Source organism: Netta rufina, assembly GCF_964035555.1.
Source record: "Netta rufina genome assembly, chromosome: W".
In the NCBI taxonomy this organism is placed as follows: Eukaryota; Metazoa; Chordata; class Aves; order Anseriformes; family Anatidae; genus Netta; species Netta rufina.
The window spans coordinates 6486173-6503701 of NC_140139.1; the positions used below are offsets into that span (position 1 = coordinate 6486173).

General features: G+C 38.7%; 1 protein-coding gene across 1 annotated transcript; it reads right to left on the reverse strand.

Moving 5' to 3' along the window:
- Positions 1-12475: 12475 nt before the first annotated feature.
- LOC311220804 (GSK3-beta interaction protein-like) lies at positions 12476-12889 on the reverse strand (the record flags this gene model as incomplete). Its single annotated transcript, XM_084304403.1, is given in 4 exon segments — positions 12476-12535; positions 12539-12660; positions 12663-12739; positions 12741-12889. Coding segments are annotated over 4 exon segments (408 nt in total).
- Positions 12890-17529: the final 4640 nt, after the last annotated feature.

Consider the following 17529-nt stretch of genomic DNA (forward strand, 5'->3'; position numbering starts at 1 on the left):
GAATAGGCTAATGTTGTTTTCTCTGTGAAAATACAAGTCAGCCATCTAGAACTTGTGTGTGTTTTGCAGCTCTCTGACCTTATCAGTGTCACGCTAGTGTTATAATAAATCACCTCTTTTAGTGCCTGAAGTGCTACCTTTCACCCCCAAACACGTCTTGCAACTTTCCCTGTTGTCAATATGTCATCATAATGCCGTATGTACATGTGTCAGGCAATACAAGTGCATTTTTGGCAGATATCCTGTCAGGTTTATACTGAGAGGGAGGAGAGTGAGAGAGGATATGTAACTATTTCATCATACTTATATATTTTAGTCTCTTCATCTCCACTGTACTAGTAACTCATAATTGTTTTGTAAGTTGTTTGAGCTCATGTCTCTGCTTTCTTCTGGATAATCCATGTTGAACTTTCTTCTGGATAATCCATGTTGAAGGAATTGGTTTTTTGTTCTTAAAAATCGGCTTTACTAACCCGATTTTAGATGAGCAGTTAAAGAATGCATTCACAGTCAAACCTTATGCAGCAATCCTGTAAATCTCAGCAATCTTTCCATATTGCTGGTTTGTTGTTGTTGTTGTTGTTTGTTTGTTTTGTTTGTTGTTTTGTTTTGTTTTTGTTTTTTGTTTGTATGTTTGTTTGTTTTGTATGTTTGTTTGTTTTGATTGTTTGTTTGTTTGCTTTGTCTTGTTTTTGCAGGTGTGGAAACTGAGGCAAAAAAAGATGTTCATGACAGTCAAAGGATAAAGAGCTATTACCAGAACCAAAAAGTAGAAACATCTCTCTCCAGATTCACATGATCACATAAGCCTTCTTCGGTAGTTTTACAGTGGTTATTAAGCCTTCTTTAACGTAAAAGTAACAGAAAACCCAGGGCCAGTACTGTCCTCAGAGATAACTCATAGTTTTCTGTTTTATTTCCATTGTTTCATTTTCCATTGTTTTGTTGATATTGCAGCTGAATTGCATATTTTAACATTTCAAGAATATTGAAAAAGAGTGATAAATCTATGAGTTGACTTACAATGCAAAACGATTGCCCCAGAATTTGGGTCTTGTTCTTTCAAAAATTTATTTTCGATATTGTTACCTTTGTCATTTTCACCTTCCCTGCATGACCATGTTCTCAGTGGTGCTCATAGCAAAACAGAGCTACTTGTTCCCCATCCACAGAAGCTTATATCCCCAATTTCAGACTTTCTGAACTGTTTGATTTTCTTTTTGGGTAACTTCACAATTATCAGGCTCTTTAATTTCTCTGTATGCATGTGTATGTGTGGAGGGTAGTAAACAGCTGAAGAGCCTGTTCCTTCCTTAATCTTACATGAATTCTTCTAATACAGTAGAAAAGACATTCAGAACTCATCTTGGCGTAAGTGATAATGTGTCAGATTTGACTTCATTGTGATGTGTTGCCTAATTAGCTGAGAGAAAAACATTGCTGAGATCTGACAAGGAAAATATGTTCAGTTCAAAGTTGTGTCTGTAGTGAAGAATGTTGTTCAACTCATATAATGCGTATCGTGTAATATTTATCTCCAGTGAGATAAATATTAATTTAAAAATGTGAGTAGGAAATAAATTGTTGGGGACAGAATCCTGGGAATAATCAAAAGTTTGTGATGATTTCAAATTTTTACTGATATTCTAGGATTGTCATGGGGTTAGTTTTCTGCCTTTAGATATGTCTTTGGAAATACATCCTTTCTTTGCCTATAACCTTTAAATGTAATTTAAACAGCATTGCTGTCACTGGAAAAATGTGTCTGACTAAAAGAATAGATAAAAGAATTTCTGAGAAAAATGACAGTATCTTGAAATTTGTCTGCATTTTACACTGAAAGAGAAGGACAGCATTTCAAGCTACCCTAGTAAATATTTTTTTTTTAAAGACCAGGAGGATGAGAAATTATCTATAAATCATATAATTTATAGTAGATGCGTAAATACAAATGTTTCCTATACATTTTTTTTAACAGAAAAAAAAATCAGTTTGGTATTTTCAATAATTTTGATACTATTAAACAAAAGCACTTAATTTACCATTAATTGCTTTAGTTTCCTCTCCTAAATTTCATCCAAATTGGTTTTATTTCCAGGAGGTATTTTCATTTCACTTAATGATCATTCAGAAGCAGGAAACAAGTTCATCATTTTAATCACCAATGCCTTTAAAAAACAAATCTGAATTTTTGAGGGAGATGCACGTGGTCATTGTGCAGATCAGCAAGGACACCTCAACCCTGTTAAATTGAAGGGAATTGAATACTGACAGTATCATAGAATCTGGATGTTATCTTATACAAGATATAACAGTAGCTGATACTTTCAGAAACCCTAGGATTGGTAAGAAAAATAAATAAATAAAGGTGGACTGCATTTTAACCCAGAATATGACTTCTGTGAGGAGTTAAATGAAAGAATTGTCTTTTCCTTTGACATCATCAATTTTCCAGACCATGGGTTTGAAGTATGCAAGAGCTGCTACAACATTATAGAATAGCAACTGTTCTCCCACTCACAAGAAAATACAGATGCTGTCACTGCCAATTCATCACCGCTTCATGTACGGGGTATAATTTCCTATTACAGGAGCATGATAGGGGATCATAATCACAGGAGCTAACTGCTAGTTTATATTAAGAAACCTGCAAACAATGCCAATTTACCACTCCCTGAAACGGCAGTAAACCAAGCCAGAGCATCTTAAGTTATCATTACGTGGCACATATCAACAGTTAAAAAAAGGGAGAGAAGTACATGTGGTTGCTTAGAGGTTTCTTTCCATGGAATGAAATGGCTTTATCTTTTCTTGAAAGTCTTTTTCACAGCGAGCTAATAATGCTTGAGATAGGTAGCTGCAAGCCAGGGCACGTTTGTATAAAGAACTAGCCTTTATATTTCTCATTTTCTGTACTTCCTTTATAAAATTAGAAGATTTATCCATCGACTTTAATCAAAATATGTCTATTTGTAACAATTCAGGATCTTCCTTATTGTTCTCTGAAATAACATCAGAAAATTGAGTCTATCAAGCTTTATTCTATGTATTCTGTTTTAAAAATCACATTATACTAGAGTCTGCTTTAAAACCTTTTTATGTCATTACATTTTGGTTTGCTCAGTAATGGCAGGCTTAAGGTACTATAGAATTTTCCAGCTGAAGTACAGTAGAAGACACATTAAGTTTTTTATTTTTCATACTGTTTTTAACTTGATGGAAGAAACACAGTGAGAAAATGCGCTAAGAGCAGAATTTGCCGGAAGTAATTTCTGTTTGATCTTGTCAAATCTTGTATGCTAAGCTGGGTAGGGAATGCTTGGTATATTTGTGGGAGACCTTTCTGGTGGGGGTCAGGCAGATACTATGGATGAAATGGTCCATAAGTAACAGCAATCTACCTTGTCATTATTGTTAATTTGTACTGCGTTACGGTGATGTGTCCTACATGGGGAATAAATACAAGTTTCTGCTCCCCTGTTCCCTTAAACACTGAACAGTATTTTTACCATGAGTTTTAGAATGCAGTGCATTCTGCCTTCCTAGATTGCACCAGGAACTGTCTTGATATAGATATTAATGTAAGTCAGAAGTTTTTAGTCCAACTGTTTTTCACTAGATTTTGCTGATTCAGAGGACAGAGAACTTTTCTGCAGTGAGAGCACTTCTGTTGAAGGTTTCCTGAAAGTTTCTCAAGTCCAGAATGAATTTTTGCTCAATTTCTCTTGCTGTCCCTGCTAGACAGCTGTAACCAGTAAGTGAAGCATGTCTTTTTTCACTGTTCACACTTTGAATACAAGTAGTGAGAACTCATGTCTTTACGCCTAATGCATGTGAGAAAGATCAATTTGAGACACTGAAATTAATGATTTATTCATTCCAAGTGGGTCTCAGAATAGCATCAAGATTTTTTTTCCCTGTCTTTTTTGTCTGTCTTTCTCAGGCAGAAAGAGATGCCTAATTCTTTGCTTTTACTCTGGTGGTAGATATTGCCACAACATAGAAAATTCAGAATCAAGTCCTTTGTTTCCTTCTGATATATTTTGCTCTTACTTCCCTTGTTCTTACTTTACAGTGGTAAAAACAAAACAAGAGAAAGCTTTTTTCTTGTTCTGCAGCGCAAACAACAAAATTTAGCTCTCCCAATTCAATTGTTATAAATGCTATTATTTTTTTCTTTCTTGCTATTTTTTAAAAGCTGTCAGTTATTATTCTAAAATGTTCTGTGTTCTAAATGCAGAATCCACAGATGAAATAAATACAAATCTACTGGGGAAGTATACTGTTTACTTACATTACATATTTCATCAGACTTAGTAAAGGGTAGAAAAAAAGATACCGTGCAGTACCTGAGTGCAATGCATTTTGGTCAAAGCAACAAAGAGTGCAGATGGGTTGGCTTTGACTGCGTGAATTGTGTATGAAGCTCTCTCAAATTCTTTTTTTCTTCCTCTTTTTTTTTTTTCCCTACACTAGTATATCATAAACATATGGTCATTTAAGTTGTCTTGATTACAAAGCAATGCTTTCCATATGGAAACTTACCCCCAAGAAGCAAGAGGCTCTTTATAAAATATTTGAGATGAAAACCAGGTAGTATCTTAGGAAAGCAACCATTCATTTCCATCACTGATATTAGTTAAGGACCTAGTTATAGGTGCTATCAATATTAAAATATCTTGTGTTAAATTAATGTTTTCACCACTTAAATTGAGACTATAGGACAGAATTCTCCAAAAAAACCTTCTATATCACTGACTCCAGACAATCCTTTAACTTACAAAGCACCTTAAAATGAAACAGGTTTCTTGCCTCTTCCATCCATGTTTGAAATCAATTTCAGTAAATCCCTCATCTGGTGGCTAGAAATATTTTCAAATTTGCAACGTAAGTTTGTTTGTGGGAAAGGAATTCGCAGGTGTCTTTGCGCTGTTTCACACATCCCTGAATTAGAGATAATGAAAAAACAAGCGTTAGAAACAAAAACTTGAGCAAGGTCAAGATAAATTAACTTGGCTACAGTGTTAAAGATGAGCTTTGGGCAGTGGCCAATTGCTGGCTGGCTCAAGGTGTGTGTCTGAAGGTCTCTAACCAATTGTATGACCGATTCGGGTGTGTGGACAGCGCATGGGGCTACAGGGAAAGTATATGTAGTAGTGAAAAAGGGCAATAAAGGTCTCCTGTTCAAGAGCCATCAGGAGTCCGTGTCTTTCATCCCTTAATTTGTTCATAACTAGTATCTTCCCTTCACATTCACAGCAAAGTATCCCTTTAACTTAAATAATTTTTCTTTACTTGGTTGTCTTTTACCTTGATTTATTAAACTTGCAAAAACTGAACATACATGAAACCTTCCTCAGACTGACTGTATTTAGAGTTTTTCTAACTTTTTCTATTCCATTACTCTTTTTTTTTTTTTCCCTGTATATTTTCTAGCATTATTGGTATCTCTAGCCATTCAAAGTTCCTCTAAGTGTTACTGTAATTCAGAGATCAGATAAGATTCTGGAAAAACTACTGTCTTTCCTCTTTGCCTCTACTGTTCATCATGTGTATGTTTGCATATTGTTATTACAAAGTCTATTCGATACAATTCAATGGGCATAAGAATGGTTGAAATACCTCAATACCTGACAAGTCAATCTAAAAATTCAGGAATTAACTCTGAAAGAGTTACTTATAAGGGTGTTTATCATTTTTCCAAACCTATTAAAGAGAAGTCAAGGTTCCAGTTTTCAACAAGGAACATTTTAAAAGAGCATACATTTTAAAATATGATTTTTAGTCATATTTAAAATCATATTAAAATATGATTTGAAAAGAGTATACATTTTAAAATACCCGGGATCTTGTGGAGTTGAATCCATCAGAAAGACCAGGATTGTTCAAAGTATCCAGTACTTCAGGGATAAAATAGTACAAATAAAATGCTTGTCTAGTTTGCTGAAATAATCTAACTTTGATATCATAACATTTTTATATCTTTACTTATACACAAACATCTTATCAAAAGAGTAAAATCAGGTATGTTAAACATGTCCTGGCCATGTTTCTACGGAGTTATTTAATATTACAGATTGGTAGAGACAAGAATGTCTCTTAAACTTTTAGAATATTTATCACTTTTTAATTTCTATGATCAACTGGTGCATACTTTGTTGCCATATTCTGCTTTTCTGTTTTTATACCCTGAGGCTTGTTTGCCACCTTCTCTATGCTAATAATACCCACATGCTTTCTTCTTTTCTCATGATCTTAATGAGCTAATCTAGAAGTCTACTTACTTTACCATGTTACATCATTTTTCAGCCCCTTACCTATGCTGGTATTTTTGTTACCTCACTGGTTTATGAAAACCAAACTAAAGATCTACTGGAATATTTTATCTCCATAAGAAACTAAAGCGAATTTAGTTAGAAGTGGCCTGACCTTGAGTACTGTGTGCAGTTCTGAACACCACAGTACAAAAAAGATGTAAAACTGTTGGAGAGTGTCCAGAGGAGGGCGACAAAGATGGTGAAGGGCCTAGAGGGGAAGACATATGAGGAGCGGCTGAGGTCACTGGGCCTGTTCTGTTCAGCCTGGAGAAGAGAAGGCTGAGGGGATACCTCATCGCAGTCTACTGATTCCTTGCAAGGGGGAGTGGAGGGGCAGGCGCCAACCTATTCTCCTTAATCACCAGTGAAAGGACCCGCAGGAATGGTGTCAAGTTGAGGCAGGGGAGGTTAGGCTAGACATCAGGAAGAGGTTCTTCACCGAGAGGGTGGTCACACACTGGAACAGGCTCCCCAGGGATGTAGTCACTTCACCACACCTGTCTGAATTTAAGAAGCGATTGGACTGTGCACTTGGTCACATGGTCTAAACTTTTGGGTAGACCCGTGCAGTGCCAGGAGTTGTACTAGATGATCCTTATGGGTCCCTTCCAACTCGGGATATTCTACGATTCTATGATTCTATGAATTAGCCATATGGAATCACAGACATCTGAGTTGCAGTTGCTGTGGTCATTTTATTAGACTATACAGATTGCAGGATTTTGTAATGAAGGTGAAGATTCTTTAGAAAATGTATTAGTATATGATCATACACAGCACCCAAAGTGTCAATATGTGGAAGTTCTTGGGTGAATAGATAGGGCTAGGAAACTCAGGATGAGATATTGACATTACGGATACTGTTGTCATAAAGAATATTTTGTAAGCTCACAACCTGCTATCCTGCCTGGAAAAACAGGTATAGGACTACATTCAAAGCTGTTGGTACAAGTAAAATTTAGAACAAATTAGGAGGACCGTGGAATTAATTGTACTCTATGTTCTCTCATGGCGGTGGGCGTTGTTCTTTTCTATTAGCCTATGTACCCATACAGACACATTTTTAAAAGCTGATACCTTTCTTTACATGAACTTTGATATAGCTGCAGTGATCAAAATGATACTTTGGAATAAATAATAAAAATTTAGCATAGTATTTCCTACTGGGAGGTAAATAAAATGCTATTAGGAAAAGCACAGGAATTTTATAGAAAGTAGCAGAGAGGAATAAGTTTGTTATTCATAAAAAACATGCATTTCAGTGTTAACATAGGTATAGTATATCTTTTTAGATAGTTAATGAACATTTGATAAACATAATTAGAAACAAATAAAAATTAAATTCAGGATCTTAACTCCTCTTTTTATTTTGAAAACACAAGAGAACTTTGAAGTTATATAGTTACCGATACATATTGGGCATATTTATTCATCTGAGGCAATCTGCATTTGCTTAGCCACAGATGAATATGAAGAAGATACTAATAATCTGAAACAGTGATTCTTTTACTTATCATAGCTGCCAGGTGATGTACATGCCCCATTTAAATGGAATGATCTTCACAGTGTTATAAAATATTCTTTTTTTTTTCCAAAAAACTTGCAATTCAAAACGTTTCATAATATCTGCTATGGATTTAAAGGTTCATTTTTCTTTTTTCTTTACCATATACATGTTTTTAACTGACTCCACTTGTACACATATATGTATTTATTCAAATATCAGTCTTATCCATTTATTCTGTTTTAATATCCTGCTTTAAAGCCACATTTTGATACAGTGCTTTGTGTGTGGCTTAAATTAGAGTTAAAAGTCCCTAATTTATAGATTTGCAAAATTTTGCAGCCGTATTATTTGGATTTCCAAAGGAAAATAGTCACAACAATATCTTATGATGGTTTGGATTCATGAAGTGGGAGTACTAATTTGAAAGAAAAAAGGATCATGGATAAGTGTCGTGGTTCCGCTAGAGTGGGCAGCCAAGCTCCACCACAGCCGCTCTCTCACTCCCCCTCCTCAGAGAGGAATGGGGAGAAAATATGTGAAAAGGGCTCAAAGGTTGAGATAAGGATGAGAAAATCACTCAGTAATTATTGTAACGGGCAAAACAGACTCAGCATAAGGAGATAGTAAGATTTATTGCCTATTACTAACAAGCTAGAGAAGTGAGAAACAAGGGAAAGAAACCAAAAGCACCTTCTCCCCCATCCACCCTCTTCCACCTCCTCCCCCCGAGCGGCACAGGGGAACGGGGGAATGGGGGTTATGGTCAGTCTACAGCGCTTCTTCTCTGCCGCTCCTTCTCGGTCACTCTCGTCCCCTGTGCTGTGGGGTCCCACCCACGGGATGCAGTCCTTGATGAACTGATCCAGTGTGGGCTTCCCACAGGCAGCAGCTCTTCCAGAACTGCTCCAGATATGTGTCCGTACCACGGGGTCCATCCCTCAGGAGAAAACTGCTCCAACCTGGCTCCCCTACGGGCAGCAGCTCCTGCCGGTCACCTGCTCCTGAGTGGTCTCCTCTCCACGGGCTACAGGTCTGGCCCGGAATCTGCTCCGGCAGGGGTCTTCCACAGGCGGCAGCCTCTGTCGGTGCAGGGCCACCTGCTCCACCGTGGTCTCCTCCACAGGCTGCAGCGTGGAACCCTGCTCCACCGTGGTACTCCATGGGCTGCAGGGGGACATCCTGCTTCACCATGGTCCTCACCACAGGCCGCAGGGGACTTCTGCTCCGGCACCTGGAGCACCTCTCCCCCTCTTTCTTCACTGACCTTGGCGCCTGCAAGGCTGTTCCTCACTCTCCCAGCTGCTGTGTGGCGCAGCGTTTTTTTCCCTGTCTTAAATATGCTCTCAGAGAGGCGCAAAACAACATCGCTTATTGGCTCAGCTCTGGAAAACAATGGGGCCCTTCCCAAACATGGGGCAGCTTCTAGATCTTTCTCACAGAAACCACCCCTATGGCCCCCTGCTACCAAAACCTTGCCACATAAACCCACTACAATAAGGAAAAAAGGAAGGACCAATAATATTATTTTTATAAAACACCATGGAGTGCCCATAATATTTCCTGTTACTTTTCAGAATTAATTCTCTCTGAAAAATGACTTCGGTGCTGCTTTTGGTAACAATGAAGAAGTCAGCATATCCCAGCTGAGGCAGCAGGCCTGCTGGGCATCCTAGACTGATTTGACTATAAGCCTGTTTAATTCCCCAGGCTCCATCTGGATTTGCATGGTTTCATGCCAGTGATGACTGAGCTCTCTTTTTGGTCTGGGAAGCATTGTTACAACTTCTGACCATCATTCAGAACTAACCTCCATGTCCAGCAGCCAAGACTGTGGAATATCTGATAAATCTGAATACAGCTGTTGTTGTACAACAGACCTGATGCTCTGAGACTTGCTTGAGGACCATCATCACAGAGTGAGGGGTTTGTCATTAGCAGACAAAAGCTAGGCATTCCTTTCCCTCAGAGGCAGTGACCTGGTATGCCTGCTCTGAAAAATGCTTGCTGCACCAATGTTCAGTAGGGTTTAACAGAAAGTGCTACTTCTTATTTCAAAGAACATACAGGTGAAGATGTGTTGCAACTCCCACATTTTATACCCCAATTTCCTTATTTTGTATTGTAATTCAGTGCTGAAAAAGGTCAAAGAATACCTCAATTCCTTCCACCTGAGAAAACAAAACCATGTAACCTGCTTCTTGCAGAGGGTACTAATCCCCTTGCAGTAGGTGACAAATACTAAAGGCATCAGAGGTTCCTTACCCTGGTGATCAGGAGGGGGTCTGGGGACCAAACCCTTGACAAAGAGCTGTCACTGAAGTATTTGTAGGCCAAAATGCACGTGAAAGTGAGTTTTATTCACTATTTCCCCCACCAGCTGACATAAGACATTTCATTGAGTGGAGTGATTCAGTGAACATCTTTCTAAAATTTTGTACGTCTCCAGCTTCATTTTATATATAGCCAAATCAGCTTATGTAGAGCTCTGGGCTGAGATGAGGATCAGGCACATAAAAGTCAGTATTGTTGCACATGGCATTAGAAGACATAAATTCCTTTCCAGATCTGCCTGCAGAGCACTGTGTGCAACCTCTTCCTGTGCAAGGCCTGATGTATGTGCATGCCCAGTGTTCTGAGAGGGAGAAATTGTCTAAGTCCCAGTAGTTGACATTTTGCATGTTACTGTAGAAAGTCAGTATAATGCTTCCAAATTATTTTAGTCATGGCAACTCCTTGTAGTCGTCCTGGTAGCTTGGTTTGCTCAGCTGTAGCAAGTCATGGCCTCCTTGCTGTTTCAAAAATCCCTCAACAATTCCCCCTTTTTCTTTTTGAGTAATCCAAGCCTCATGTAACAGTCTTGCAAGTAACCCTTTAACCACATTTATTACAATACAACATGCAATGATGATTAACACCACAATAAGCAGAAGCCTCAATCCCTCTTTGATTAATCCCAGTAACCATCTAGGCATCATTTCAAACAAATCAGTGAGCCATTGATTGAAAGGATTGATATCATATTGAATCTTTCTCATGTGCTCTTTCAGGAAACTAATGGATTTGTGAATTGACTCACTGTGATCAGAAAGGTTCATACAGCACATTTCCTCAAAAATCCTCACACCCATGTCCTTGAACCAAAAGCAAAACGTTAATAGCAGCTTGATCCTGTAAAAGCGCATGTCACAGACTATTTTGATCTAGTAACTTCTTCTCAAGTATTTCTGTCGTGGCATTGGCTTGCTTCTCGGCTCAGTATGCCAATTTTTCTAAATTATTAAGTGCATTTGCAGCTGCTGCTCCTGGCACAAAAAGTGCTAATGCCATTCTAACCACAACACCAAGCAACTCCACATTATCATTGCAATCTGATGTGAGCAATGCCCGTTTATGTCTAGTGATCTTATCCAACTATGACCAGCTAGGAGCAAATATAGTAAGTTTAGTAAGTAAGTATAGTAAGTAACGTGGACCTCCGATAGCATTTGCAGGGATACCTTGCCAGGCCCTATCCCCACAAAGCAGAAAAACATCAGGAGGTAGTGCCATAGCTGTACGATTATTCCAAATGCTGTTGTTATTACCCTTTAGCAAATTTCATACAACCTTTGGTTTCAAACCAATACAATGCAAGTAACATTACAGTGCTTAGTCATTATTCATTAGGAGAGGATACTGTACAGTTGAGGGAGAAAAGTTGAAAAACAGGAGTACCAAAGTACTGTATTATGTAAAGGCTGAAGCAAAAATACTCTTGGGTATATCCTGTACATTGTGTAAACAGACATTCAGAACAGTAAACAGGATAAAATGTCTTTCAAGCCTCCCAAACAGTTACAATATAGCATACATACATATATATCATATATAACATCATCTTTAGGGAATGTAGCCTGTTACATCCGAATTTACTTCTGTGCTTAGCTCATTTGCGATTCAGACAATGCATTCATATAGTAGCAGTACATCTCATTCACTCTTTGGAGTTTGTTGGTTTCCACAGACACAGACATATCAAACAATACTGAGATTTCCTTTTAACTCAGATGCTGTTATTATATAATCAACACTCAACTGTTCAAGAGCCATCTTTCTTGCTACTGAAGCTTAGAATTTTCAGATTTATGCACAGCAAATCAAGCTGAAATTCTATTCTATGCAAAAAAGTAATTTTCAGTTTAAAACAGAACTTAATTGCCTGTTTTACCCAATCAATTTCAATTACTACATGTTAATTAAACAGTTAACTTCTATTTTAAAAAGCATATATGACAATGATCAGTAAGAATACGCCAAAAAAAAAAAATTACTACTTGCCTCTGTAATATTCAGTCTATACGTGTTTTTCAAGAGTTTTGGATAGTAACACTTTGAAAAGAGACCAAAATTTTTTAAATGTTGTGAGAAGCAAGTTATTTGCTCACCTTCAACAAAAAGAAAAAATAAGTTTAGTAGTTTTACAATTTATCAATAGCACTGTGATATACACAAATCCTCTGAAGCAAAATGCTATAGACCAGTACTAGTATGTAGCAGATGTTAATGCAAGAAATTAAGCTTAAGATGTTTGTGGCTGTGTTTGTAAGAAAGATTGCAGTGCCTCATACTAAGAATTCCTTCTAATATTAAATCTTCTTCACTTCAGGGTAAATCACGACTGATCTTTCTTTAAAGCTTCTAGTCTTTGTAGTAATGCATTTCCAAACACCTCTCAATAGGCCAGGCTAAGAGAGTCCAATAAGGAGTAGACAGTTTCGTGGTATGGTGTCTGCAAACTGTCATCAGTCTGATCAAAATCATAAGCTACTACCCTGAGTCCTGCTTCAGTGAGCTCAGGCAGTACCTGTTCCTTTCCCTGGTTTCCACATTGATATATGCCACATCCTCTGTACATGGAAGGGTTTTTGAGACAAACGTTGCTGACAGCAAAAAGAACATCATTCACAAGCGCTTCGGCTTCTGGTCTCATATCTTTCACATCTGTTCCTTCAAAGTCTGAATAATCAGAATCCTCTTCAAATCCTGTATTACTGGGAGACTCCATAGGATTGCAGTCAGTCTCCATTCGGTGCAGGTGCCTGGCATGGAAGAGTGATCGCCCCACTCGCCTTGTTTTCTTTTTTTTTTTTTTTTTTTTTTTTTTTTGACCAAGCACTGCAAATGGATGAGACACATGATTGCTAACTAGTAAGGAGAGTGCAACTTCTGCTATATGTCTGCAATCTTAGAAACTATTTGCGAAAGAGCCTGCTGTTGCTCATTTGTTAGTTTAATCTCCTGCTCTGCGCTTCTTCCTCGCAATAAAGGTAATAGTATAGCTAAGTTGTCTTTAGTAATCCCTACAATGTTCCGAACCCACTGAATATTACCCAGGAACATTTATACATCAGTCAAAAAGCCACTAAGCACTAGGAATGTTGCTTCGCAGAGATGCTGCATCTCACTCACATAGCACAATCACACAGTCACACAAAGAGGCCTTTTGCACTTCTCATTTATACCACAAAAATATCACTTAAACTAATTTGTCCGTGGCTTCAGGAGGTCCTTTTCTACTCCCATGGTGAGCAGCTAAGAGTGGAGACCCCTCCAAGGAAAATGCTCGGGGTGCACCTAGGGGCGTCCGCTCCACAGTCAATGCCACAGCCAAGCAGAGCGGCTCCTGGCACAAGGAAGGATGCTATTATAGTATTGTATAATTACACCAAAGAGATGTATTGCAATAAGGAGCAAGTGTGGCATTGACGATTTGTTTCATGTTTTTGTTTCTTTTTTTTTTGCGAACAATTGAACTTTACACATGCTGTTGCTGTTAAACTTCCCAGGATATCTAATTCCTGTGGCTCTGCATGTGAATAATACAATACAGGTGCACAGGTAGAGGAAGTGCCAGCTGCTTGCAACAATATTTTTAATTCCTCAATCAGGCGATAGAAGAACATTGTCATGGCAACTCCTCATAGTCGTCCTGGTAGCTTGGTTTGCTCAGCTGCAGCAAGTCATGGCCTCCTTGCTGTTTCAAAAAATCCTCAACGGGGGGACAAACCCATCTGGGCTGCTGCATTGTGGCAAGATATTGCTGCCTGGGTAGAGAACCCGGTTGTAAAGGTACGCCACGTAGATGCTCATGTGCCCAAGAATCGGGCTACTGAAGAACATCAAAACAACCAGGATCAGGTTGGTGGATCAGGCTGGTAAAACTGAAGAGGCTCAGGATGGACCTGGACTGGCAACATAAGGGTGAATTATTTATAGCCCGATGGGCCCATGACACCTCAGGCCATCAAGGCAGAGATGCAACATACAGATGGACTCGTGATCGAGGGGTGGACCTGACCATGGACGCTATAGCTCAGATTATTCATGATTCATGTGAAAGATGTGCTGCAATCAAGCAAGCCAAACGGTCAAAGCCTCTTTGGTATGGAGGACTATGGCTGAAATATAAATATGGAGAGGCCTGGCAGATTGATTACATCACACTCCCTCAAAACCCGCAACAAGCACCACGTACTTACAGTGGTGGAAGCAACCACCGGATGGCTGGAAACATATCCTGTGCCCCATGCCACCGCCCGGAACACTATCCTGGGCCTTGAAAAGCAAGTCCTATGGCGACATGGCACCCCAGAAAGAATAGAGTCAGACAATGGAACTCATTTCCGAAACAACCTTATAGACACTTGGGCCAAAGAGCATGGTATTGAGTGGGTGTATCACATCCCCTATCATGCACCAGCCTCCGGGAAAGTTGAACGATACAATGGACTGTTAAAGACTACACTGTAACCAATGGGCGCTGGGACATTCAAAAATTTAATTTTGCCAAATGCGAAGACGCATTTGGCAAAGGCCACCTGGTTAGTCAATACTAGGGGATCTGCCAACCGAGCTGGACCTGCCCAATCCAACCTGTTACGTACTGTAGAAGGGGATAAAGTTCCTGTAGTGCATGTAAGAAATATGCTGGGTAAAACAGTCTGGGCTACTCCTGCCTCAGGAAAAGGTAAACCCATTTGTGGGATTGCTTTTGCTCAGGGACCTGGATGCACTTGGTGGGTAATGCAAAAGAATGGGGAGGTCCGGTGTGTACCTCAAGGGGATTTAATACTGGGTGAGAATAGCCCATGAGTTGAATTGTATCGTGTTAATTATTACATAATACTGTATGTCATCACTACCATGATTGCTATATACCATAGTTGAAAATGGTGATTAATTAGAATGTATTGGAAAGAGTGTAACCTGAGCATGACATAAATGGTATGGAATAAGGGGTGGATATATGTTCTGTTTTCAGCTAGCATAATTTTCCTCCTAGTTGCTGGTCGAATGCTATGTTTGGGATTTAGGATGAGAAGAGTGCTGATAACATGCTGATGTTTTAATTGTTGCAGAGCAGTGCTTACTCCAAGCCAAGGACTTTTCAGCTTCTTGCTCTGTCCTGCCAACAGGCAGGCTAGGGGTGCAGCAGTAGCTGTGAGGGGATAAAGGGGTATTCCATACCATCTGACGTCATGCTAAACAATATATAGGGGTGGCTAGCCAGGGTGGGGTGGCTGGCTGCTCGGGGATAGGTTGGGCATCAATCATCAGGTGGTGAGTAATTGCATTGTTCATCACTTGTTCCTTACATATTATTATTAGTAGTACTATTATCATCATCATCATTATTATTATTATTTTCCTGTCTCATTAAACTGTCTTTATCTCAACTCATGGGCTTCACTTTCTCTTTTCTCTGCCCCATCCCAGAGAGGGAGGGGGGAGGGGGAGCAAACGGCTGAGTGGTGTTTAGCTGCCGGCTGGGTTAAACCACAATGATAGGTGATACTCAACCATAAAGCAATCTGTTCAGAAGAAACCAAGCTGTATGTCATTAACAGAATCATGTCTCTGCTGCATCAATTTAATGAGTTAGGTATTCCTCAAATGCATCAGAAAGCAAATCAGGTATGGCAGTTGGTAACAGTTTGTAAAATATCATGAAAACTTTTAACATTGAGACTTCTAAATTATATTTTGAAGTTCTGGAGCAAAAGACAGCTGGTTATTTTTCTGTCAGCTGTCTCTCAGTGGTTGGCTGTAGGTTTTGAAACATATGTTTTTTCTTATTCCAAATGGAAAGTAGCAATAGATTTCATTAAACCGGTCCTTCAAATAGAGCAATGGCAGATTTTTGTTATTCAAAAGTGTTAGATGCAGATATAGACATTTTCTATCTCTTTAAAATTTTGCTGAAATTGCAGTTCATGTTGTTTCAGAAACCATTATGGAATTCAGCTGGAGTTAACTTGACTGTTGGATCTGTTTCACTTTGTAAAAATAATTGAAGATTTACTTGAGAAAGGAAGGATTTGTTATAAGATGATTAGAGATCCTTAGCTAGTTTGTGAGATACTCAAGTTCACTCATTTCTCTCAAATTCCTGTTATTTCTCAATCATTTAAATGTTGTATAGTAACTAAATCAGCTTTAATTAGGGTTATTAACTTTCAGCCTATGACCCGTCACATCTGCCTAATCCCAGTGTATGTTTTTTTCAGAATATGTTTGCAACATTTTCATGGATTCCAGTTAACTCAAATGTTCTATGTGAATAAAGCTCCATTTCCTCCATCCAAGGTCTACATATGGCTACATGCTACTTAGTAAATTTTGATAATAATAATTTACTTATAAAATATAAATATAATAATATATAATAATATAATATAAATATCAAATATATTTGATAATAATTACTTAGTAGATTTTGATAATAATTTATTTATTTTTACTGTAACACTTAATTTCCAGTACTTTTATTACAATTTATGGGAATTTTACGAGTTTCAGTTTATTAGGAATTTCTGTTTGTTAGGAAAATAAATGAAACCTTTTATTTTTAAATCACATTGTCCTGGTTTCAGTTAGAACAGAATTAATTTGCTTCCTAGTAGCTGGTGGAATGCTGTGTTTTGGCTTAGGATGAGAAGAGTGCTGATAACACCCCGATGTTTTAATTGTTGCAGAGCAGTGCTTATACCAAGCCAAGGACATCTCAGCCTTTTGCTCTGTCCTGCCAACAGGCAGGCTGGGGGTGCAGTAAGAGCTGGGAGGGGACAGACCCAGGACAGGTGACCCAAACTAGCCAAAGGGGTATTCCATACCATCTGACGTCATGCTAAACAATATATAGGGGTGGCTAGCCGGGGGGAGGGGGGCCGGACTGCTCGGGGTTAAGCTGGGCATCGGTCAGCGGGTGGTGAGCAATTGCATTGTGCATCACTTGTTTGTACATATTATTATTACTTTCCTATTATCACCATTGTAACATTATTGTTATTATTGTTATTATTATTTTGTTATTATTATTTTCCTGTCTTATTAAACTGTCTTTATCTCAACTCACGGGCTTCACTTTCCATTTCTCTCCCCCGTCCCAGAGAGGGAGGGGGGAGGGTGAGCGAACGGCTGCGTGGTATTTAGCTGCCAGCCGGGTTAAACCACGACAGTCTTTTTGGCGCCCAACGTGGGGCACGAAAGGTTGAGATAACGGCAGATCTGACCACAGTGTGTTAAACTAAAATTGGTGTAAGTATTAGACCTGCTTAATAGTCACTTGTCATAATGCTGATCGCTTTAATCTCAACTCTGCTGCGCCTGTTTTCCAAACTGAGTATTATAGTACATTATTTTCCGTACTTGCTCTCTGTCATGTTG